The sequence below is a fragment of the Peromyscus leucopus genome, chromosome 1, assembly GCF_004664715.2.
Source record: "Peromyscus leucopus breed LL Stock chromosome 1, UCI_PerLeu_2.1, whole genome shotgun sequence".
NCBI lineage: Eukaryota > Metazoa > Chordata > Mammalia > Rodentia > Cricetidae > Peromyscus > Peromyscus leucopus.
The window spans coordinates 164,115,418-164,140,528 of record NC_051063.1 but is presented as its reverse complement, the minus strand read 5'-3'; the positions used below and the strand labels follow the sequence as shown (position 1 = coordinate 164,140,528).

The following is a 25,111-nucleotide window of genomic DNA, read 5'->3' as shown; positions in this document are numbered from 1 at the left end:
GACACACAGCAGGCAGGGGTGGGGGTGGGGGTGGCGCAGGCAGAGCAGCGGCCTCACATGTGTGAGGTCCTGGGTCCAACACTCACTACTGAAACAACAAAGGCCACATAGCTGGAATTCCAACTCGAAATGCCTAGCAAAAACCCCTGCAGACCCTGGAGTGGCTGCGAGGCCACCAGCTGCTGTGCACCCTATCAACAAAGCAGGCGGCCCACCTCCTCTTCTTGTCAGGGAACAGCCACTCATGCCCCTACTGGGCATGGCCACTGTGCAAGCCTTGTGGCATTTTCCCGTGAGACCACCTAGTGTCTCTTTTCTGCCCAGGGCCCCTGGGTTGGGTGTGGCACTCTCCCAAATAGTAAGCAGACAGGGTTTCCATGGTGAGAGCAATTAAATACCTTCTATTCACACCAGACTTAGTCAGACCAGAGTGCTAATGTGCTTAATGTGCTAATCTTACACACACACACACACACACACACACACACACACACCCCTCCCTGATGACACTCGTTTCCAGCACTGCCCGTGGCCTATCATTCCGATACCTGAACCAAAGTCCCACAACTCCTCTCTTCCTGCCTGGGACACACCCTCAAGCAACCCTGTCCGCCCCACTGGCCATGGCTGGACGCTGAATCACTTCTGCAAGCTTCCTTCCATGATGGTGTCTAACCTCAAACTGGCTTCCTCTCCCATGGCGGGGAGCGAGGGACACACCATTTCACTGGTTGTTGTCCCTCACTCCACTGCTAGAGGCATTTTTAAAGCTGCATTCTAGAGAAGCTCTGCACCTTGTTTGTGTGGGATTTGGGAGAAGGATTAAGACTGGTTGTCTACAATCTACCCACTTGGAAAGAAAACCCACTAGAAAGCCAGTGACAGACATCACTCAGCTCCACACCTTTGAGGGAAGAACTTAAAAGCATAAAACAAACCACAATGTCGCCTTTCTTTCTGTCTGCAGCAAAGACACAAATGCTATTGTACTGCTGGTGTTCCAGCAGCCCGTCCGCTCCTCACTGCGACACCGTCACAAGGACGTTTCCCAAGATGACTTCACTATGTTCCGTAGGGCAGTAACTGCCACTTCCAGCTACTACTGCCCCACGTCTGTGGTTCTACTAGAAGACAAAGAATCTGTTCTGCTCGATATTTGGAAGAAAAACATTTGGTAAGCTTTTAACTCCACAGGAGAGCACCATTTCCCTTTCAGATGGCACAGCAGCATGTTTGACTCATTGTAGTGGCCAGGCTTCCAGTGTGCAGGTCTAAAAAACTGGAGCCCTGAAGAAAAGCTACGTGTGGAGCAAGTGACAATCACATCCTTCTTCTTTTTTTAATGTTCACTGGTGTTTTGCCTGCATGTATGTCTGTATGAGGGTATCAGAGGCCCTGGAACTGGAGTTACAGACAGTTGTGAGCACCATGTGGGTGCTGGGACTTGAACCTGGGTCCTCTGAAAGAACAGTCAGTGTTCCTAACCACTGAGCCATCTTTCCAGTCCCCAGACAATTCACATTCTTATATTTATAATATGATCTGTAATCTCAGAGAATGCAGAATGGCCAGTTTGAGGCCATCCCAGTTTACACATCATAACTCAAAAAGACCAGAAGGGGGCCTAGAGATGGAGTTTAGTAGTAGCAAATTTGTTTGATAAGCAATGTCCTGGGTTCCAGTCCCAGCATGGCATAAACTGGGCATAGCAGTACATGCCTCTAATACCAGCACCAGGGAGGGAGGCAGAGACAGGAGAAATCACTCTGAGTTCATTTTCAGCTACATATTGAATTTGAGACACCCTGGGCTACATCAGAGCCTGTCTCAAAAAGAAAAACAGAAATGGAAAGGGAGTTGAGCGAGGATGAATCAAGGGTCACACAATCCTGAGCAAATCCGGTGGGTCATTCAGGGACTGAGTATTCCTGGATGAGCCACTGCTCTATCCACTCCCAGCAATGCTTCTGGGGTCAGATGAGAAAGTTTTTCCAAGTGCAGCAGACACACAGAGACGTTCAAGACTGTCCACATCCTCTGTGCAACCTTGAACTACACAGAGGTCACTCCCTTCAAGTCACCAGTTAACCTGGTGACTTCAGAAAAGGTACCTTGGCATATGGGTCTTTAATACCTGCTAGCATGTAACAACCTCTGAACAAAGGGGGCTGGCCTGGAGCCAGAGCCTCAGGCAGGAATAGGACCCCCACTGGAACCTAACATTCTTTTGTTCTCTATGAATTTATTTTTACAGTTTCCTTTTATTTATAGTCAGGGGCACCAAATCTGTCAGGCACCATACTATTTCCCTTTTAAGAAAGGGGTTTATCCCAAGTATGGTGATATACACCTTTAATCCCAGCACTCAGGGAGCAGAGACAAGTGGATCTCTGTGAGTTCCAGCCCACCTGGGGCTGCATAGTTAGACCCTGTCTCGAGAAAATGAAGAGTGTCTCATGTAGCCCAGGCTGATCATAAACTCAACTCTTTCTCCCTCTGCCTCCATCTCCCAAGTACTGGGATTATAGGCATGCGCCATCACTCCCAGTTTTCAATTTATTTTTATTTTTTTATTTTATCTATTTAGGTTCGTTTGAAACAGGGTTTCTCTGTGTAGCCCTGGCTGTCCTGGATCTCGCTCTGTAGACCAGGCTGTCCTCGAACTCAGAGATCCACTTGCCTCTGCCTCCCAAGTACTGGGGTTAAAGGCATATGCCACCACTAACCAGCTCAATTTATTTTTAAAACCTAAAAAAGTTCAAGTTGACTTTAAAATATGCATTAAGTCCGTAAGGTAAAGATGGGTATGGAAGTGTTTAGGAGACTGAGATAAGTGCAGAGACTATCTGGGTCAGTCCGTCGGGGGATGTGTGGGTGGGAAAGGTCATTCCAAGAATACAGGAGCAAGCACAACAGGTGTTAATAGCCAAGTCCCCAGTCAGGTCAGTCAGTAGCCTTTAAGGTAGCACTTCAATACATCATAGCTAAGGAAAAGGCCAAAACTAAAAGGATGACCAAGCTCCATCAACCAGCTTCTGAGGACTTTCTGTGGACAATCCAAGTTACTGCCTCTGCTGTTTACCAGAAAGAGAAGGATGTGAAAAAAAACGGGGGGGGGGGGGTGGGGTGGGGTGGGTGTAGCATCAAAATAAACACAGAGAGTTTTCTAATCCCAGGGAGATTACTCTGGGGCTAACTCCCCACGCACTCAGATCAGGGCTCTGGGTTAGTTCATCTATACAGAGATGGCACTTTCTGCCAGAGAGCCCCTCCCTCTGGAAAGGTCTGTCGCAAATCCTCTTTAAAAAAGAGGCTACAACCGAAAAATATTGTTTCTCTTTGAGTCATTGAATTTAGACTCCCAATTCCTGAACAATGGACTAAAATGTTACTCGTGAACCTTCTTGAAGAAGTGTTAAGTGCGGTTTTGCCACTTTGAGATACTTTATAACAACACCGGCCGCCTCCATTGCCAACACTGTAACTGCATTGCCTTCTAACTCTTCTTTGATGTTTCAACCAAACTAAAGGACTGATCTTGAGTTCTCAAACTACCCCAGAAATAAAGGCTTCTTTCACTAGTCCAGGGAAGATGGCTGTGTATCTGCTTTCATCTCCACTTTAATAGGTCAGTGTTTCAGTTACCTTAGCCATTGAATTGTCAACTTGCTGTTATCACTAGCCTCTCATTTCCATGAGAAAGAGAGGAAAAAAAGTCTTTAACAACGTAACATGAGTGTTTTTGTTATTCTGTAAAACTAAACACATAAATAAAGGCAGCAGAAGGAAACTGATGGAAAGAAGCTGAATCCTGAGAACAGAGACATGGAGACGGAAGGAAATAAGGATAAGCAGGTGGACACACTCGCAAGCAGGGCCGGGAGATCAGCATCTTGATATTCTGGCTATTCAGAAAACCTGAATGACTAAGTGGGACTACAGCAAGCAGCTGTTGGCTCATGTTCTCCCCTTCAACATACCAGCAGCAGCAGCAGCAGCAGCAGCAGCAGCAGCAGCAGCAAGGCACTTTTTTTGGTCTAATATCTGGTCAAAGGCTTGTGCAATTCCCAGCACACTATAAATCAGATAGCAAAAGCCTAGAGTGTTCGTCTCAACAGCTTCAACTTCCTTGGGCCTTCCCAAACTGATGCTTTCTTGGCTCCCTCCTCTGGGCTGTCATTTGCTAGGCAGCACTGCCAGATAACCTGTACTACGCACTCACTTAACTCTGGAAAGGCCACTAGACGTCTGCACTCGGGAGGCAGAGGCAGGTGGATCTCTGTGAGTTGGAGGCCAGCCTGGTCTACAGAGCAAGATCCAGGAAAAGGCACCAAAGCTACACAGAGAAACCCTGTCTCAAAAGAAAAGAAAAGAAAAGAAAAGAAAAGGCCGCTGCCTGGCCAAAGTTGGCCCTGAGTTGAGTATACTTTGAAATGGCAGTACTGTCCTTACCTGCCTGTTAGGTTTAGACTTGGAATCCAAGACTAGGCCCTGCTCCCCTGGCCGGGTGATGAAGTGAATATGTTGAATGTGAGACTGTATTTTAACTGATCTCCCAGCTAGCCTCTCCCTTGGATAGGAAGACAAAGTATCACAGCCTCACTTCCTGGTGGACCTTTTGTTGCTGTTTGGTTTTGGTTTTTGTTGTTGTTTTAAAGACAGGGTCTTACTATGTAGCCCTATCAGGCCTGAAACTCTATGTAGACTGGCCATGAATTAGTTTATAATCCTCCTGACTCTGCCTCCAGTGAGCTGATATTACAAATGTTGTGCCACCATGCCCAGCTAGAATCTTACTAAACAACCCAGGCTTGCTTGAAAATGTTAGGTCACTCCAACTCTCAATGATCCTCCTGCCTCAGCATTCCAAATGCTGAGATTACAAGCATGTGCTGTGTGTTGTACTCTCCTGGGTTGTTTTTTCTAACACTTTCACCCAACTTTCCCCGCAAGGCCAAGCAATTGGCTGCCACTAAATGAAAGCTTTTAGTATGACTTCTAACTGGAGAATGAGTCAGTTCCTGCTGCCAAAGAAGCCTCCCAGTTGGTCTCAAAAGCTGGAAGCAGAGAGGGTGTTGCAAACAGTAAAAAGACAACCCCTAGTCCACTCCCTAAACTGCCTAGGATTAGGTGAAGTGATAGATGCCACTCCAGGGCCACAACCAGATCTCAACTCTCAATTAAGTGTGAAGAAGCCTACCCTCCCAGCAACTTTTCGCTTCTTTTTCTTGCTTTTTGAACTAGGGTCATACCATACTGCCCATGCTGGCAAGCCCTGAACTTGAGATCTGCCTGACTCAAGATCCTGAGTGCTGGGCTTACAGAAAAACACACATTTTCCAGGAGGGTAGAAGGAACAGGATACTGGCGGCTGAGGTGTTTCCTCCTCTCTTCTCCCAAGAGGGTACACAGCATATACTCACCCAGTTCATATACTCTTGTTTCCAGAGGACAACCCAGTTTGGTTACTTTTTTTTTTGTAAGTATGTTATTCAATTTTGAAAGCTGCTAAGGAGCTGTTAGTCTTAGCCAGCTCCTTAGAGAGGTGCAATTTGAGTAATGGAGCAAAATACCAGATGGCTACTTTGGGGTCCAAAATAAAAATGGGCACACGTGCGGGGGACGGGGGGACGACACACTTACAGAAAAAAAAAAAAAAACCACTATCAGAACTTTCAAATAATTAACTCACATTTAACACAGGCTGAGACAAAGGTCAGGGTCTAACCCCTAAGTCCGTAAACAATGGCGTGCCAATGAACACTCAAGCTCAGAACAAGGCATTTCCTCTTGCTGTGAAGAGGTTTGGGGGGTAACTCTCAAGAGAGCCCACCCTTCGACAGGAGCGGGGGGGGGGGGGGTTGTTACTGAAGCCACTTTAGGAAAGTGGTCTACAGCCACACCATCCTAAGGGTCGGGTCTAATTAGTACTTGGATGGGACAAACTAGGAAAGGGAATTAGGGACCCTTAATTGCTCAAGAGTTTGCTTACAGGTCAGTAGTTCCAAGCTATTCAGGAGACTGAGGTGCAGGGATTCAGGGACAGCCTGGATATAAACCTAGACTGAAACAGTAATACTAAAACCTTTTAAAGACTAGATCAGCCCCCATCCTCCCACAGCGTTCAAGGATGCCCCACGGAACACCTGTTGCATGACCTCCGTATTGATAATACCTTGTATATAGGGGCCCCTAGAATTCAGAGCAAAGGGCTTCCAGGTAAGGAACAGACACATTCTTGACTTGGGCCACCTTCTGCTTCAGCCGTTCTGGCCACATAATTTCAGAGTGTGTGAACAGTCCAAGACTGTCACTCTCCTTGTGCCATGAGGACCGATCTGCCTTGGAGAGGCAGGAAAGGCAATCTGTCATTCATGTTCACAAAAGTTGCACTGGAACATGGGAAAGGCACAGGCCTAAAACAGAAGAGGAAAGTCCTAGCCATCCTGTGGGGGTTGAGTTAGGGGCTCTTGCAAGAAGGAGAAAAAGCACCTGATATATTCTTTTCATGACTCCTTCCCCCACAGCACCATGCAGGACAGGGAGCAGAGGTGAAGCAATACTTTTCCCCTAAAGGCCAGCTAAGTGTAAATATTTGCTGGAGTGGGTTATAAAGCAAGCGCATTAGAGCCAGGCCCTTTACAGAGCCATGGAAGCCACTGCAGTCGGAGGACACTGCAAGCCACCCCAGTCCTCAGCCTTTCCTGGACGGAAAGGAAGGAACCAGGAAGGAGCCTAGCAATGGGTTCTGGTGTGTTCTGGTTCCTGCCAGGGCCTGAATGCACACCAGCCTCACCATGCAGGCTCTTAAGCATACACCCTTGCTCCCTAAAGAGTGGGATAGAAAAATGGAGGCACCAGAGGTTGGCAAAAGATGTGAAAGGAGGCTGCCCCACTCCTATCATCTAAGGAAAACAGGGTGTGTGGGGGGCACATTTTCCTAAACATTAGAAAAGAAAGATCCGAGACGTTCTCAAAGTTGATGCTGTGATCCAGTTTCCTTCCAACTTTCCAAGTCTTTTGGCAACTTTCAATCTTTTCCAATCTGGCATGGCCTTCGGCAATAAATTATTGTTGGGATCCAGACTAGATATCCCCTTCCTTCCAAGATGCATTCGTTCATCAGTTATCTCACTGCACCCACTCTTAGGTAAAAAGGTGTTAAGACACCACCCTTTCCACCCATTAGGACTGAGCCAAGGTGACACCAGGCCCAACCTCAGGCTACCCAAGCACAACACATCCTTCCACCATTGCCCCTCCAGACTGGGTGACTAGGCCCAGCCACAGAGCACCAACTCCTTGGAGTCTGCCCCTGGGGCGGGAGGGGGGTGGTCTAGGAAATGTCACCAAACCGGCTCTCTCCCACATCCTCAGGGCCTGCTCCCAGCGTCCAACTTCAAGCACATCCCCTTTGCAGAGTCACCACAAGCTCCCTTCTGATCCCCTCCCATTTTACAAACGACACTGCCCTAAGAGAGCAAGAGTAAGTTACAAATCTGCAAAGAAAGTCTCAACCTCTAGAATGCATTACATTGCTTCTAATTTAATTCCCTCCCACCCGCTTCACACACTTGTGAACCACCCCCCACACTCTCACCCACTCAACACAGCCTTCTTCAGCTCTTCCTGCGTACACTCACACCCGCGCTCTCATCAGAGCCTCCCTCTCGACCACATTAGATCACAGCCCCCCAACACATCACCGCCCCGGCTGCTGTGACCTCTCCTTGTTACTGTGGCTTCCCTTTTACACTGCTTCCACACTCCAACGCACCATCAGAAAATACTGGTTCAGTATCCCCTACCTCCCCCCTTCCCATCAGAAGACACTATTCTCCCCAGCACTCACTTTTCCCTCACAGAATTAAACCCCCTATTTTTCTCAAGCTCTACATCACCCCGGGCCTTTATAATCAGACCTCCACTCTGCTCCATTCCAGCTCCCACTGTCTTCACCAGCCTTCCCCTTCCTGGACTGCATTTCCCTCGTGCACCAGGAACTCGCTCCTGCTTCACCACCTCTCCCTTCTTCAAAGAACCCACAAACACCTCGGTATTCCTGTTAGGCCTCTCCATCAACTCCACTTAGGCTCCTTATCGTCCAAGCATCTTTTCCTTTTACAACAGGGCACCCTCAGTAAATCTCACCCGATTCACAAATAGCTTGCTCCTAGGCCCCTCAAAAACAAACAAAAAACCCTACCTTCTCAGACCCCTGGTCCCACCAGACCATCAACATCCCTAGCCAGACTCCCTGGCCCTTCTAGCCCTCTGGAGACTCCACAATCCTCTCCTCAGTGCCCCTTCTTTACCTTTCCTGATTCTTCATTTCCTCTAGAACACACACACACACACACACACACACACACACACACACACACACACACACACACACAGGCTTCCCGCAATTCCAATCTCTGACCCTGCAATCCCGCCTTAAAACCCAGTTCTATTTCAATCTCACGAATCATCATCTCGGTTGCCCCAGTTCCCCGCCCAGCCTTCCACAGCCTTCGACAGGTTTCCCGTGTCTAATACCTAGCCGCCACCTTTTTTTTTTTTCCTCCAGAATGCCAAATGCTTCCTCGACCTCTGCTATACCTCTCGGGACTCCAAATCCCTTCCCGGTCCCGCCAATTGTTTCTCAGGATTCCCCCCCGACCCGCGCCCCCCCCACCCGCGCCCCCCACCGAGCAGGACGCCACCCAGCCCGGCCCGCGCACCTTGCGCTGCTGCTTCTCCCAGGCCGGGTCCAACAGCAGGTCCCGGTCCCAGTCATCCTCCTGGGCCATGTAGTCGCCCATGCCGCCGCCGCCGCCCGCGCCATTGCCGCCGCTGCTCGGGCCGTACTGGTACGCCTGGTTCGCCGCGTGGTAGTCCACCATACCGCTGCCTTTCGCTAACCCGCCAGCCGGTCCGCTCCCGCCTCAGCTCCCGCCCCTGTGCCGGAGCCTCCGACTCGGCCGCCGCTTCAGCTGCTTTCAGCCCGCCCAAGACTGACGCCTGCGCAGTACACTCGCGACGCCTGCGCACTGAGCCGCCGCCGCCACCGCCCTCCCGCGCGCGCGCACCTGAGAAGCCGAGCTAGACACCGGGCGTTCGGCGCCTGCGCAGAACACACCTCCGGCGCCCGCCTAGCGTGGGAGCCCCAGGCGCTTCTCTCGCGTGAACGCGCGCGTCACCCCCCCCTCCAGGGTGGGCGGGCCCGATTCATGAATGATTCATAAGGCGGGGCTCCTCATCCGGCTTTAACCTGTTTCGGAGTGGAATGCCTTCCCATTCTGCCGTTCAGACGTCATCAAGATTTATTGGCTGCCTACTGAGTGCGAGACCGCGTTTTATGCCTTAGGACTGAAGAAATCGGAAAAAGTTCCTCATGACACTATCTCCTAGAAGCTCTGCATGATGGCACATGGGGCCTCTGTTCTCAGGCCGCTGAGACTGGAGGACACAGCATGTTTGGGGCCAGCGTGGGTTACATAGGGAGACCCCTGTCTGAAATAAATGGTCGAGCTTAAGGCTGGCCTTGGTGACAAATACTTGTAATTCCAGCACTTGGGAGGTGTGGGCAGGAGGATCAGAAATTCAAGGCCAGACTTGGCTACAGCAACTTTAAATCTAGCCTGGGCTACATGAGGACCGTGTCCAACAAAAAAGTAAATAATAAAAGAAACTCTAGAATGGGCTGGACTACAAAGTCTTCAGGGTAGGTTTTATGGAAAAGGTAGATATTTAAAGAAAACTCTCAAAGGATTCACAAAATAGACATGGAGTTAGGTTAGATTGGGATAGCAGCTAGCTGGGAAAGCAGAGGATCTTTTTGGACTTGCCCATCTTCATTGGACAAACACTGAACAACTACTATGTGCAGGCACTGGCCATCTAGGGGCAAAAAGTTAAGCCACATCAATTATCAAATGGCTAGCCTTGTAGTGGAGATGGGCAACAATAACGTGATCCCAGCAATGAGGACGCAGAGCAAACGCAATGGTCAAAGCCAGCCTGGTCTACAGAACGAGTTCCAGGACAGCCAAGGCTACAAAGAGGACCCCTGTCTCCAAAACCCAAAAAAGGAAAAATAATAGTGCCGCATTAACAGGCGTCTTAAATCTGACATCCAAGCAGGGTTGTGCAGGTCATCTCCATCTTTAAAGGGAGCTTCGGGCTTCCTCTTCACATACAGGGTTCCTTCAAAAGAGGCAGTCAGCATCCGCCAAGCCAGCAGCCGGCTCCCTGCCTCCCACTGTCTTCTGCCTCTAGCCCCAGTTTGCTGCCGTTGTTTGGGTTTGTTTTCATGATTTATTCATTGTGGGGGGCAGGGGTGCATGTGTCACAGGTGGAGGTCAGAGTTGGTCCTCTGCATCTACCACTGGGGTGTGCTGGGGATCCAACTCAGGTTGTCGGGCTTGGCCAGGAGTGCCTTTACCAGCCGAAGCATTTTTGAGGTGTTGGTTTTGTTCTGTTGGAACAGGGTCTTATGTAGCCTGTAGTCTGGCCACTAACTAATTCACTATGTAGCAGATGACCTTCAACCAATAACACACCTACCACCACCTCCCAAATTCTGGAGCCTCCTGTTGCTTTCTTTCCTTCCTTCCCCTCCCCCTCTGTCTTTTTTTTTTCTACAGGATCTCACTATCTAGTCCTGGCTAGTGTGGAATAGCCTCAGCCTCTGAGTGAGTGCTGCTGGATCAGCCCGACTGCCCACACCTGAGTAAGACGGTGGCCCTCCCTGTTCTGCTCAGAACCCTGTGTGCCTCCACACTTAGAAGTCAAGGTCAGGGAAACTGGACAGGTTCCCAGGGGTTGCTTTCTCCTGGTCTAGGCCAGCCTTTATTAGCAATTTAAAAAATTGTATTAATTAAAACTCAGTGTGATGGCTCAGCAGGTATTTGTGGCCAAGCCTGACAACCATAGTTAAATCCCTGAGACATGTAAGGTAGAAGAACCATCTCACAAAAGTTGTCTTCTGACTTCCACATGTCAAAATGAAATGTAAGAATTTCATTTATTTTGGTTTGGTTTTTCTGAGAAAAGGGTTTCTCTGTGTAGCCCTGGCTGTCCTGGAACTTGCACTGTAGACCAGGCTGGCCTTGAACTCACAGAGATCCATCTGGCTCTGCCTCCCGAGTACTGGGATTAAAAGTGTATACCTCCATTGCCTGGCCTCTAGTCAACGCCCAGCTCTCCTCTTTTACCGATTGGAATCCTGGGTTGGACCTTCAGCCTGGGCCATGTTGCCTACTTACCCCCTTTCTCTTGTGGAATTTCCCCCCCTGAACTGGAGATTAAAGTGAGGACCTGCCAGACAAGCCTCTGCCAGCGAACCATATCCCCAGCACCACCACCCCTTTTTTGTCTTTACTTTGTCTTTTGAGGCAGAGTCTCACTAAGTTGCCCACACTGCCTGGGACTTGGGATAGTCCTGCTGCAGCCTCGCAGGGTGGCTGCACCACCAGACCTCTTCCTCTAAAAAATACACATTTGTCTTTCTGAGTCTGGCTTATTTCATTGAACGTGAGGTTCACTCCACGTTTTCTTACAGGTGGAAACTTGGTTCTTTATGCTAGCATTGCTTTTAAAATAGTAAGAGTGTATATTTAATAAGAGTGAAAAAGCCGGGCAGCGGTGGCGCACGCCTTTAATCCTGGCACTTGGGAGGCAGAGCCAGGCGGATCTCTGTGAGTTCGAGGCCAGCCTGGTCTACAGAGTGAGATCCAGGACAGGCACCAAAACTACACGGAGAAACCCTGTCTCGAAAATCCAAAACCAAAACCAACCCCCTCCCCCCAAAAAGAGTGAAAATCCTGGGTTTTCAGTGAGGCCCAGAAGGTCCTCCACATCTGGGTCCCTGTTTCCCCTAAGCTACCTGCCACCCTCCCGCTGGCTTGCTGGCCTCCTTGCTCCTGCCTCCTGACCAGATGATCCTAAGCCTCCCAAGGCCTTTGCACACAGTCAAGTGTTGCCTCTGTACTTTCCCCACATTCCGAATCTCCATGACTCACGGCTCCTCTCCTGCAGATGTCGGCTCTTCCAAAAGCCCGTCCCCGACCACTTTAAATAAAGCAGCATTCTGGGCTGGAAGAGTGGAGGAGTGTTTTGTTGGAGTTCACCAGAGAGGGATGGGGGTGTGCCTCAGTGGTGGAGCAAGCAGTTGCCTAGAATCCAGTACTGAGGATTTGGAAGCATGGCTCAGTAGGAGAGTGCTTAACTAGAGTCCACCGGTGAGCGTCTGGGGGCGTGGCCTCCTGGTGGACGGCTGGGTCTGGGGGCGTGGCCTCCTGGTGGACCGCTGGGTCTGGGGATGTTGCCTAGTTTCCATCCAGATATCTGTTGAACAAAAACTGCCTCCTGCACCTTTGTCCATAATACTTTTCACCATTTAACATTGTTGATTCATTGCTGTTCTATGTCCTGGCTGTTTCTTTCCCAAAAATAGCAACCCACAAGGGAGGGAAGGGGACCTTTGCTTCAGATTCTGTTCTAGCCCTGGCCTCTGAAGCAGTGTCTGGCACGCAGAGGAAACTTACTAAGTCCTAAGAGAATGAATGAATAGGCTCAAACCCACGAGGAGAGCCAGGTGTGGTAACTCAGGCCTGCAGCTCCAATACTTGGGAGGATGGGCCATGAGGAGGTCTTCTAGTTCAAAGGCAGCCTGGGTTAGAGGAGACCTTGCTTAACAAAACCCAAAACACTGGCCGGGCGGTGGTGGCGCACGCCTTTAATCCCAGCACTCGGGAGGCAGAGCCAGGCGGATCTCTGAGTTCGAGGCCAGCCTGGGCTACCAAGTGAGCTCCAGGAAAGGCGCAAAAGCTACACAGAGAAACCCTGTCTCCAAACACACACACACACACACACACACACACACACACATTTAGTTTAGAGACAGGGTTTCTCTTAGTAGCTTTTGGAACCTGTCCTGGAACTCACTTTGTAGACCAGACTGGCCTCGAACTCAAGAGATTCATCCACATGCCTTTGCCTCCCGAGTGCTGGAATTAAAGGTGTGTGCCACCACTGCCCGGCCATATATATATATATATTTAAATGAGAAAGTTAAAGTGGGGCTTTCAGCAATGGGGGGCTGCTGTAGGCGGGAAACATGCTGTCTGGGTCTGGGAAAGGGAGAGAACAGGAATGGGACCAGTCACCTACAGCACTGTCATAAATTTTACTTTGTTGGGAAAAACAGGGTGCCCCCTAGGTTTGGGATCCAAGCAAAGGAGAAGTGTGAGGACTTCACTGAAGAACCCCAAGGAAATGGCTAGTTTTGTTTGTTTTTTAAGGCAGGGTCTCAAATAGCTCATTCGGGCACAAACTCCCTATTTATCTGAGGCTGGCCTTGAACTCGTGACCGCCCAGCTCTCAGGAGGTAGGATTACAAATGTGTGCAGCATCCCCTGCATAGCCCAGGACTCTTGCAGTCGGTGCAATTGGCCAGCAGCCCTCTCTGCCCACTTACCGTGTGCACTGAGATTCCCAGCCCACCCACTGACTCAGTAGAGGCAGCAACCTAGGTAATGAGGTTTGAATGGAATGATGGTCCCTTTAGCAATTCCTAACAGACACTCATGGTCCCTGAGTGATAACTGGGGGGTAGGGGGGGTTAGGCGCACTCAAGCACCCTCCCCCACTTACAGGAGGGGCCATTAGGAGCCAAGTCTGCTGAGGGTCTCCTTAAGTACCGGTGCTGGTTCTTTGGATTGACTTATTGTGTTTGCCTACATACATGTACATGCCCGGGTGCCCTCAGAGGACAGAAGGGAGCAGGATGCCCTGGAACTAGTTATAAAGTACTGTGAGCTACCACGTGGCTTCTAAGAACTGGACTCAGGTTCTCTACAAGAGCAGCAAGCATCCTTAATCACTGTGATCTCTCTCCAACACATTTTCCCTTTGAGACAGAATCTTACCATGTACCTGGCCTGGAACAGAGATCCACCTGCCTCTGCCTCCAGAGTGCTGGGATTAAAGGCTGCGCCCCCACCGCCAGCACAAAACTACTCTAGATTTGAAGACAGCAATGGCTGTGATGTCTAGTAGTCAGCATTCCACAACCCAAGACCTCCCTCTGCATCCCCGGCTGATCTTGAATTCCAAGCAGTCCTCCTGCCTCAGCCTCCAGAATGCCAGGAAACCATGGCTGACCCTGTATTCCTTGTTAACACTGTAAATCGACTGAGAGGATGGTCTCCCAGGGTGGGAGCAGACAGTGGAACGTCATAGGTGTACAGAAACAGCTTGAAGACTCTCCGGCCATTAAACCAAAGCACACAAGTGAACTTTACACCCACAGCCATTAGTCCGAGTTTGAACTCAGTCTTCAGTCAGAGCCAGACTGAAAGCAGGCTAAGATGTGGCTGTCAGGGACAAAAGGTCATGTCTCCTCCCGCTCAACAGCTACGGCCAGTTACATCCTACACAAAAGCATGTCCACCAAGTGGAGGCCTGCTTGTCATCCCGACCCAGAGATGTCTCCTTGACGTGTACAAGATGGCTGGCGGGTGGGGCAGCCTACCAGGCCTCCCTCCCTCTGCATCTCAGAGCTGACTTTTGAACTTCAGTCATTCATTTGTTCCGTCCCCGGGGTTAGGATCCAGTTCCTGGTGCTTACTCAAGTAGGTCCGGAGACCAGAGCAAAGGGTGTGTGCCGCACCCAGGTTCACCAGGACCAGACCCTCCTAGGAATGTTGGGTGAATGCTGGCGACAGGGAAGGTGAACAGACAATCAATCCACTCACTGATGACAGATGGGGCCCCAGGGGAGACGGGAGTGGCCAAGGCAGAACATTTACTGGGTCACTTTATCTCCATTGACTTCACCCCTGACCCTGCGCACACTGAAATCACCTGCCCAAGGTCACTTGGCCAGAATACCCAGAATGTTTTAGGTGTGACATGAACTGGGTGGCTGGGAGGATCGCTGACGCGGCAGGCAGTCTGGTAACCTTTGCGACCAGAACAGCACCAAAGGCCAGCCAACAACCTTGGTGACAGATCTTCAGTCTGACATGAACAATGGCTCCGATTCGTTTGTTTCTTTGGTGAATCAAGGAGTTTTGGACTACTGAAAGGAACAGGTAAAGGGCTGCTGAGGACCAGGGGCAAAGCACGTAAGGCTGTCAAGTGTGGCAGATGTGCACACATGTACACAGTGAGGTCAGCCTCCCAACGGCTGGGATTAAAGGTGCGTTCTTTGTGAGGCTGGGGACTGAATCCAACCGAACTACAGCTGTAGTCCCAAAATTAAATCGGGGTCTCTCCTTTAACCTAGAGCTCACCAATCCGGCTAGACAGGCAGCCAGCAAACCTCAGGGAACCTCCTGTCCGAGCTCCCCAGTGGTGCGTACCCCATGTTTATTTGAGCAGCAAGTTTATGGACTGAGCCCTCCACCTGCCTTTAAAGACTGATGTAGCCAAGAGTAGCTTTTAACCCTTGATCTTCCTGCCTGCACCTCCCAAGTGCTGGCACTGGCAGACTACCACTCCCAGCCTGGCACTGGCCAGATGCCACCCCCGCCAGCTGAGGAAGTACCACACTCTCCTGTCTCGATGAGGACACCCATGGTCGGAAGTAGGGTGACTTGTCAAGGACACAGCACCTCCTCTCCTCTCTCTCATGAGCCCAGGGTGGCCACTCCCCAAGCCACTCACCCTCCTCCGCCTACCTCACGCTGGGCTGACTCACAGGTCAGGAAGGAGGGCGGGAAAAGGCCACAGGGTGAGGCAAACGAGGAAGTGGAAGGGAAAGGCATGGGGGACGCCCAAGAGGGAAGGGCCGAGGCAGGAGACAGCAGGGTGGTGTGAACAAGCCTTTATTCAACGCACGCACGCAGTTACTGGGAGGAGGCCATGATGCTGGACACACCTGTTGAGAAGGAGAAAACAGGGTAAATTTGGGAAGAGGGGAGAGCCACCTCCTAGGGAGATGATGTCCTTCAGGGTCAGGTCACAACCACAAAAGCAGTCTGCTGCTGTAGTTTAGCGGTCCTGGACATGTTACTTAATAGCTCTCTCTGTACCTCAGTTTCCCCATCTGTATAAAGCACCTATCCCATAGGATTACAGAGTTAAAGTGCTTGAACACATGTCTGGTACTAAGTATTGTGTGCATTTAACAATACTTTCACAAGCTACTCACTGGACCCTGGCCTGGCCTGTAGCTCTCTACTGCAGACAGAACCTTCTATGGAATTCTGAGCCTCACCCATGATGAGCACTGCCTGTACAGGGCAGGGCGCCCAGTGTGGACACGACACAGCTCACTTCTGCTCACCTTGGTGGAGACCAGGGAGGGAACCCAGGGGAGGCCTTTCCTCCTTTCATGGCATTCACTCACCAGACGGAAGAGTGAGGCCGGGTACCTAGCTAAATGCCCGTATCACTTTAAAAATCTTAGTTATTACTTATTCATTTAAAGACAGTAGTTTACTAGGTAGCCCAGGCTGGCCTCCTGCTTCCCGAGTGCTGAGACCAAAGACACGTGCTGCCACACCTGCTTTGTGTTCTCTCTGGGTAAGTCTGTTTACTCAAAGCGTGGCGGTGACGGCGGTCCCGGCACTCACTGTGTCTGGCCCTTGGCTCAGTGTCCTACAAGATGATCTCCTTTCACACGGCCCCTTCCGGGAGGCAGGCGCCACGCCATTCCTATTGGTTTCCAAGTTAGGATGAGCAACCCTCTTACGGGAGGACCAAATGACTCACGCATAACGAACCACAGGCTCTGTCGTAACTGGTACTCTCACTTGCCTTTCTACGAGAAACTGAGGTACAGAGAAGCAAGACTAGCCTCGCACAGGCAGCCTTGTGCAGGGGATGGGAACACCCTGCCAGGCCCTTCACTGGTTCTCCCTGGGCCAGCAGCCTGTTCTCTGAGGAGGGTAGCATGTCTCCCCAGGCCACTCACTGTCAAAGTCAATCTTCTCCACGATGTTCTTGGGCTTAATGCTCTCTTCCTGGCTGCAGATGAAGATCTGCCCTGACTCGTCGGCGCTCCAGCCGTACTTGCTCATCCACACCTTAAGCTGGTTGTCTGCAGGTGACAGGGCACGGTGGAGCCGTCAGAGGCAGGGACATCAGGGCTCACCAAGCCAGGCCCCTCTGACCAAGTGCTCTAGGCAACTCCGGCCTTTAGGGCAAAGCCTGCCTTCTGGGGCTCCTTCTCCACTTTGCCACCAGGGGGTGCCACTAGCCTCTTTTTTCCCCCCCTTCTTTTTGGTTTTCTGGGACAGGGTTTCTCTGTGTAGCTTTGGAGCCTGTCCTAGAACTTGTTCTGTAGCCCAGACTGGCCTTGAACTCAGAGATCCATCTGCCTCTACCTCCAGAGTGCTGGGATCAAAGGCCCTCATGAGCCACCACCGCCGGCCTGCCACCAGCCTCTTAGTATCTTAGTCACATAGGTTTTTGTGCTTTCATTTTTGAGACAGGGTTTGTCGTAGCCCAAGCTGGCTTGGAACCATGTGGCTGAGGATGACTTCAACCTCTAATCCTCCTGCCTCCTTCCCAAGTACTGGGATTATAGAGTGTGTGCTCCAGGCTCAGTTTCCTTTGTTGCTGGCATTTATTCATTCATTCATTCACTCATTTATTTATGTGTGTGCATTGGTGTCTTGCCTGCATGTATGTCTGTGTGAGAGTGTTGGATCCTGGAGTTACAGACAGGTGTGAGCTGCCATGTGGGTGCTGGGAACTGAACTGGGGACCTCTGGAAAAACAGTTAGTTCTTTTAACCACTGAGCCACCTCTTGATTTCTTAACATTCCTTTCTATTTCTTTTAAAAAATTTTTTACTTATGTGTGAGTGCAAGTGTGAATGTACACAGGTGTCCCAGGGCCAGAGAGTATACACTGAATTTCTTGCTGCTTGTGAACCATCAACCATGGATGCTGGGATCCTGAAACTGTCTTCGAGACTGAGTAGCGAATGTTCTCAACTGCTGGAGCCTCTCCAGCCCCCAGGCTTCTTTTTGCAAATGTTTTTTTGGTTGTGAGGGACCTTTCAAGTCCCCCTGACCAAGGCTGACCCCTGCCCAGAGCCTTCCTATATTCTCTGTCACTCCAGAGCAAAGGCCACCAGAAGGCCTCCCAAGACTCCCATGACCACAAGGAGAGTTGCCTTCTCACCGGGTCATGCTGCTCTGTTCCATGGCACACAGGCCACCAGCACACATGACAGGCAGGCTCCTGCCGTAGGATCGACACATCCTTTCTTCTCAGCGTGCCCACCCCCAGACACTGGGGCCCCGGCAAAGGCTGTCCCTCTAGAGTGGCCTCACCGCCCTTTGCAGCACCAACTACTACAAGATGCAGACATCTTGTCCGCTTTGCTCCATCTGTGAAAAGGTCTGAGCTCCTGGCGTCACCGCCACGACCAGCATCAGGACCACTGTGTGACACAGCTGGCATTCAGGGGTCTTACTCCACAGCCCACGCCCCAGCTTCCTATTGCTGGGACTACAGGTGGACACCGCACCTGGTGAGGCAGCAGGTTTTGAGACAGGGGTTCACTGTGTGGAGCTGGCTGGCCTTGAACTCAGAGATTCAGAGGGCAGCATCCCACACCAGACCCTTAGCCCTCTCTGGACCAGATAATGACCTCGAAATGGTGCACTGGGTTGCCCTGGGCTGGCTGAGGTCCCACGCCAACCACCTGTACCTTCTCAGGCTGACACAAACAACAGCAGGCCTCACCGGTCAGATCTCCCAGCATCTCTGCAAGCAGCCAGCGGTCGATGTGCTGGTACGTGATGCCCACCACATGGCAGATAACTGCAGGGGTCAAAGCAAAGAGTGTGAGAGGCTGTCCAAACACCGTCTCCGAGTGAGAGTTCTGAGTGCTTGGGAGAAAATGCAGGGGAACAAGAGTTCCTTCTAAATAAGGGATGTTCTTAGAATATGCTTTTGTGCTTTTCAGGTGGAACAAATAGGAGCAGGTTTCCTCCAGATTACACAGCTACTCACTTTTGTTATTCAAATTTTCCCAGCCTGGAGGTGGTGCTTGCCTTTAACCCCAGCAGAGACAGGCAGAGCTCTGTGAGTTGGAGGCCAGCCTGGTCTACAGAGTGAGTGCCAGGACAGGCTCCAAAGCTACAGAGAGAAACCCTGTCTCAAGGAGAAAAAAAAGAAAAAATGTTTCCCAAGCCAGAGGTGGTGGCACAGGCCTTGGAGGCAGAGGAAGGCAGATCTCTGTGAGTTTGAGGCCAGCCTGATCTACAGAGCGAGATCCAGGACAGCCAGGGCTACACAGAGAAACCCTGTCTCAAAAACAAGCAAATGAAAAAGACCCCAGCAGCTTATCTTTGTGATTGTAAAGGGCTTGAACTCATTCATGTGAACTTGCTCATAGGACCTTTCGTAACCTTTACATTGTCTGATGCTCTGAATAAAGCGGCTGTTGCAGGAGACTTTAGTCCGCCTCATTCTCCCAGGTCCTCTAGAAGGACAGTGACAAGAGGCCATTTCTTAGGACTCTGCTACCACTGCCCCCTAGTCCCGTGGGTACCCAGACTTAAGAGGACTCACACTTTCGGACAGAGTCTTCAAAGCCAGTTATGCCTTCCAGGAGGTCCATGTTTTCATCCAGGGCTTGCTGCAGAAGGAACGAGGCCCACAGTATTAACACCAGCAGTACTCACTACTGTGGCATTCATCAGTAAGGGTGCTGACGTTCTGGCGGCTGAGGCAGGGGAATCTCAAGTTCCAGGTCAGTCTAGGTTACAATGGTAACTTTCTCAAAATCCAACCAAAAAGCGAACCTACCACTGGGTATGATGGCAATGCCTGTAATTCTGCAGTGTTGCTTTGGAGCCTGTCCTGGAACTCACTCTGTAGACCAGGCTGGCCTTGAACTCAGAGATCCACCTGCCTCTGCCTCCCGAGTGCTGGGATTAAAGGCTGCACCACGGCCACCTTGCTACCTCCTCTCCCCCTGCTTTTCTGCCATTGTGTTTTTTTTTTTTTTTTTTTGGTTTTTCGAGACAGGGTTTCTCTTGTGTAGCTTTGCGCCTTTCCTGGGACTCACTTGGTAGCCCAGGCTGGCCTCGAACTCACAGAGATCCGCCTGCCTCTGCCTCCCGAGTGCTGGGATTAAAGGCGTGCGCCACCACCGCCCGGCCTGCCATTGTGTTTTATATAGTCTTGCTATGTAGCAAAAGCTGACCCCGACTTTTTTTTTTTCCTAAAGGTTTCAGAAGGTAACATTTTATTTTTATTTATGTGTATATGGGTGTATCTATGTGAATATGAGCACCTGTGAGTGGTTGCCCAACAAGGGAATTGGGAACCAAATTCTGGTCCTTTGCAACAATACCTACCTTTTTTTAATTAAAAAACTTACATTGTAATGTGTATGGGTGTTTTGCCTACATGTATGTCTGTGTACCATGTGCACGGCCAGTGACCACTGAGGACAGAAGAGCATGCTGGATTCCCTGTAGCCGGAGTTATGGATGGTTGTGAGGCAGAGCCATCTCTTCAGCCCCTGGCCTGGAACTCTATCCTCAGCCTCCTAAGAACTGGTACCTCAGGCAAGGGCCATCTGCCCAGCTTAGCCTCCCCGGGCAGCTGCCCATAATGAAGGCTGGACAGGCAGAGCCCTCAGAGTGGATAAGCAGAGGGCTTGTTTCCATCTCAAGGCACAGGACAAGGAGTCTGAGTCATGTGGGCACAAGGGCTGATGTGCCAGTCCTGGCTCTATGTGAAGACAGAGACAAAGGACAGAGCCCATGACCAAGCAGGTACCACTTCATTTGTGTGTTTGAGACAGGTTCTCATGTAGCTCCGGCTGGTCTCCAGCTCTCCATGCAGCTGGGGATGACCCTCCTGCTCCCACCTTCTAGAATCACAGATGTGCTGGCTTTATGAAGTACTTCTAGTTTTATGAAGTACTGGGTGGGGACGGCACCCAGAGCTTCCCACATGCAAGGCAATCACTCCAGCATCCAAAGGACATTACCCAGAAGGCTTGAAAGTGACAGGTCTCCAGCAGGTCCCCAAGGTACAAGATCTGTCGGATGGGCCGCTCTTCTTGCTGGCGTCAGGAAGCATTAAGGAAACAGTGCAGGAACCCGTGGAGGCTATGGTGTGGGTCTAGGTCACCCCTCTCCACCCATCTTCCTCCACTCTCAACATCTCAAAAAATACCCGCCACTTGAGACAGAGACAGTGGATCTCTGTGAGTTCAAGCACAGACTGGCCTACACAGCGAGTTCCAGGCCAGCTAGGATCCTATAGCAAGACCCTTACTCAAAATAAATACACGAACAAAAATAAATTAAAAATTCTGAGCCAGCAAGATGGTTCAGCAGGTAAAACTGCTTGGCATAAGCCTAATGACCCAGATCCCTGGAACCCACAGTAGACTAACCCAAGTCGTCCTTGGGCCTCCACATGCACTCTGAGACACATGAATACCACACAGCATCCGCTCAAATCCTCGGAACCCCCAGTAGAATGGGAGAACTGACTACCCCAAGTGTCCTCACATATGGAGGTACCACACAGCATCCGAGGCTGACTCAGCATCGAGCTGATCCCAGAGCAGCCACCTGGTTTTTGGAGGCATGCCCAGATCCCTTCCTCTGCCCTGCTTCCCAGCCTTCTCCCATGCTGCTGGAAGGATACATGTGCCTGGTCGATCATACACTTGCACAGAGTGAAGTCGGTGTGGGGCAGGTTGGTGAGGGCTTTCAGCAGAATCTGGGCAGTGACTGTGGTCTGAAAGAAGGCTGGGTTGAACTGGTACCTGAGAAGGAGAACAAGAGATGTAGCAGTGGTGCCATCTTGCAAAGCTGGCTGTAGTGGCATATGCCAGCAATCCCAGGACCCAGGCAGATTGCAAATTTGAGGCCAACCTGGGCTATATTTATACAAATGGAAAAAATGATAGCCCTTGTATGTGGTGGGTATATTTGTAATCCCAGCACTCCTACAGTCAGATAAGAAAGTCTTCGAGAAGTGTGTAGACTAGTTAGCCTCAAAAGCAGAAACTCAAAGAGATGGAAAGTGATGGGCACGGTAGTGCACGCCTTTAATCCCAGTACTCAGGAGGCAGAGCCAGGCAGATCTCTGTGAGTTTGAGGCCAGGACAGCCAGGGATATGTAAAGACCCTATCTCAAAAAAAAACCCCAAACAAACAAAAAGGATGGAAAGCAAGAACTGACTGCTCACAGTCGTCTTCCACACTAGCCCTGCCACTCACACTCATGAACACAACGAGTTAAAAAGGATAAAACAAGAGCCGGCGGTGGTGGCACACGCCTTTAATCCAGCACTCAGGAGGCAGAGACAGGCAGATCTCTGTGAGTTCAAGGCCAGCCTGGTCTACAGAGTAAGTTCCAGGACAGGCTCCAAAGCTACAAAGAGAAACCCTGTCTCGAAAAAAACAAAAATAAATAGCGACTGAAGATGACTCCCGACACCAACTTCGGGCTTCCACATGCATGTGCACACACACATTCCTCCCATAAACATGCACATACATACATATGCACACACATAAAAATGGAAGAAGAAAAAAGGCCACTAACCCAGTGCTGAGAGGAAGACGCTAGGAACAGAAGAGCTGTGCTATGTTATTACAGCTGAGCTCAAAGCAAGCAGATTTGAGCTAAGCTGATTTGGATGGAAGCAGGTGTGCAAGCAGCTGATCTAGGTGCAGGAAAGCTGGTGTGCAAGCAGCTGATCCAGATGCAGGCACCTGAAGCTCCACAGTAGTTACATAAGGTGGGGTTTGGCGGGGCACTGCATGTGGCGAAGGGCCAGTGGCACTAGCAACATGGATGTCCATTTACAGTAATTTGTCAGGCAACAGAATTGTTTACAGAGATAATCTTGTATGTTTTGTAGCTAATTAAAAACAAAAACAACAACAAAAAACCCCTGCCCTGACCTCCTTGGCTTCCTAGCTTACACACCAAAGAGAAGCCACATCCTGCAGCTTGCCCGGGGCACGTGTGCACCCAGTTCCCTATCCAGAGTGGCATCCTGCTAGCAGCTGCTGGCATGAGGGTGGGGAGGAACAGACACTCACAACTTCAGGACAGCCAGGTTGGCCTCCAGATCATAGGCATTCTCCTTGGCCTGTGTCTCCACATAGCGTTCCAGGGTCGCCAAGTTCTCAGGATTGTACCTGGAAGAGAATCATGATGGGTGAACCGCCTGGCATGGTGGTACATGCCTTTCATCCCAGCACCCAGGGGGCTGAGGCAGGACAGGATTGCCAAGTGTGAGGTTAGTCTGGGATGTATGGTGAAGACTGTCTCAAAAGGAAAGAGGGAGATAACAAGACAAACAGACATGGGTAAACAGAGAAGACAAAACAGAGGCCAGTCCCACTATAGAGCTAAGGGGCTACCATTGTAATTCGTTAACCGGAAATCACCCTCTTCTTTCCTTTAGCTTTCAATTTGGTCCTGGGGTATTCCTCCCTTTATTATCCTTTTAATAAACCTACATTCATTCGATTTTAAATATAAAGCTAGTCCCATCCACTGGATCTACCCAGAGAACTGACCAAGTGTACATTCTCCAGTAAATCCTGCTCACAACTCAGACTTCTGGCTAGCCAGGTTGGAGCCCTGGGTCGTTTAGGATGCCTCCAACCTCGGCCAGTCTCCGCATCCTGTACATGTGGCTGAACATCTACTGAAATCCTCTTGGATCCGCTTCTGACCCAGTTCTATTCTCTCCTGCCTGGTCAATAACACACGACTTGTCCTGGCCTGGCCCTGATCGCTCCTTGCTGTCACTATCTGTTGAAAGGGGTCGTCGCTCGACTGGAATGGGAACCTAAGTCGAGCAGGAAAGCAGGACCCGTGGCTGTCTCCATCACCTCCGGTTCCCACTAGCCGAGTAGGCATCAGTGAACCTTACGTTTGATGGCTGGCAAGAAGAGCAGGGAAGAGAGAGACTAAGAGACACTGAGAGTCTGTGGCGGCAGTAAAAGGAAAGTTGAGGGACGGAGGGAAACTTGGAGAACTCCACCTCTGGCTGAGCGTGGAGCCCTGGCCACCCCTGGCTGGCTCCCTGTCTTCTCCACCCCGCTTGGCCAGAGCGCACCCTCCAGCCGTGCTCAGACCTGTCGATACCCTTGAGCAACTTGCCCACGTTCGCTCTCATCTGCTCAAACATCGCCATGATCACTGTTGCCTTCTGCAGCCCCAGCTGGAGTCGAACACCAGCCCAGCGTGCAGCACCGGAGGGCCGGAAAAGAGGGACCGGAAGCGGAAACTACATCACGCCCTCTCTCCAGCTCCTTCAGGGAGGGCGAGGGGAAAGGAGCTTCCGGCAGCCGCCTCGTCTTTCCGGCTACCACGTGATTTCTTCCCAGCAGGCGTCATTTTTTGCGTGCGCATTGCTTCCACTTGAATGGAACCAACGGCGTGAGAAAAGGTTTAGTCTACCTTACTACGCAGGCGCCGGAAGGCGGGGCTAAGCTTTTCCCGGGCTGCACAAACCTTGCGCTGAAGTTCCGGACGTGCGTGCTCCGGAGGCAGTCACGAAAGGCCACGGAGTTCTCTGGACGCATGCGTAGCCGTAAACGCGAATAACCGCGCAAAGCGTTAGAGCCGTCTTCTCTTTGCGTTCAGTCGGGTGCGAGGTGCTCTCTGAAGCCCTTCTTGTCCCTGAAACAGCGTCCAGTTTCCTCACTATTAAGTCCCTGGTCTGTGATGCCACCGTGCTCTTCCGGGAGGCTGGGGAGCCGAATGGCTCCTGCACCTGGTGCGATTGCCGTGACATGCTGGAGTCTCCACCGGGCTCCGGATAGGGGCTACTAACAAGTGCTCCATGTCTGCCACAGATTCCATACACTTTAGGCGCGACGCACAGGCATGTGCCTTGTGGGCAGGTGCCCAGAGCGCATTCACATTGGTACACACGGGAACCCGGACAAGTGCACCTCGCAAACACCGTCGCAGGCATGCTGGGGGCTGCCACTTAAGTGACACGTATGTGTCACGAGTGAACGGGCCTGTGTGCTACTTAGCCAGCTTTGTGCACACCTGCCACCTCTGGCTTGACTCCAAATCTTCAAGTACCTAGCAGGAGTTCAAATGTAACTTGTGACTCCTCCCAGAGTAGGAGAGTTGGGAAGAGGGTCCTAGGTCA

At 50.9% G+C, this 25,111-nt stretch overlaps 2 protein-coding genes across 6 annotated transcripts in view; both read right to left on the bottom strand.

The window, feature by feature from the left end:
* The window catches only part of Actn4 (actinin alpha 4), a 78,442-nt gene extending 69,422 nt beyond the window's left edge, over positions 1 to 9,020 (bottom strand). For 3 of the 5 annotated variants that reach the window (XM_037199609.1, XM_037199612.1, XM_037199593.1), the window contains exon 1: positions 8,727 to 9,020. In XM_037199609.1, coding sequence (XP_037055504.1) covers positions 8,727 to 8,888 — 162 coding nt within the window. In that variant the 5' untranslated portion in view covers positions 8,889 to 9,020. The remainder of the gene's footprint in view (positions 1 to 8,726) is intronic. The other 2 variants (XM_037199607.1, XM_037199588.1) reach the window with 1 other exon arrangement.
* Positions 9,021 to 15,800: 6,780 nt separating this feature from the next.
* On the bottom strand, positions 15,801 to 24,287 carry Eif3k (eukaryotic translation initiation factor 3 subunit K). The gene is made up of 8 exons (XM_028859565.2): positions 24,081 to 24,287; positions 23,034 to 23,132; positions 21,625 to 21,745; positions 20,957 to 21,031; positions 19,525 to 19,591; positions 18,694 to 18,771; positions 16,910 to 17,035; positions 15,801 to 15,871 (listed from the first exon to the last, which is right to left on the bottom strand). The coding sequence occupies exons 1-8, from the start codon at positions 24,137 to 24,139 to the stop codon at positions 15,840 to 15,842; spliced, it is 657 nt and encodes a 218-aa protein (XP_028715398.1). The 5' UTR covers positions 24,140 to 24,287; the 3' UTR covers positions 15,801 to 15,839.
* Between the last annotated feature and the right edge of the window lie 824 nt (positions 24,288 to 25,111).

Bases quoted from the DNA above. Each gene is read 5' to 3' on its own strand.
- Eif3k (XM_028859565.2), bottom strand. From the start codon at position 24,139: ATGGCGATGTTTGAGCAGATGAGAGCGAACGTGGGCAAGTTGCTCAAG. The intron at 23,133-24,080 runs GTCTGAGCACGG...ATTCTCTTCCAG, and splicing joins TTGCTCAAGGGTATCGACAG to GTACAATCCTGAGAACTTGG. The intron at 19,592-20,956 runs GTAATGTCCTTT...TTCCTTCTGCAG, and splicing joins GTCACTTTCAAGCCTTCTGG to CAAGCCCTGGATGAAAACAT.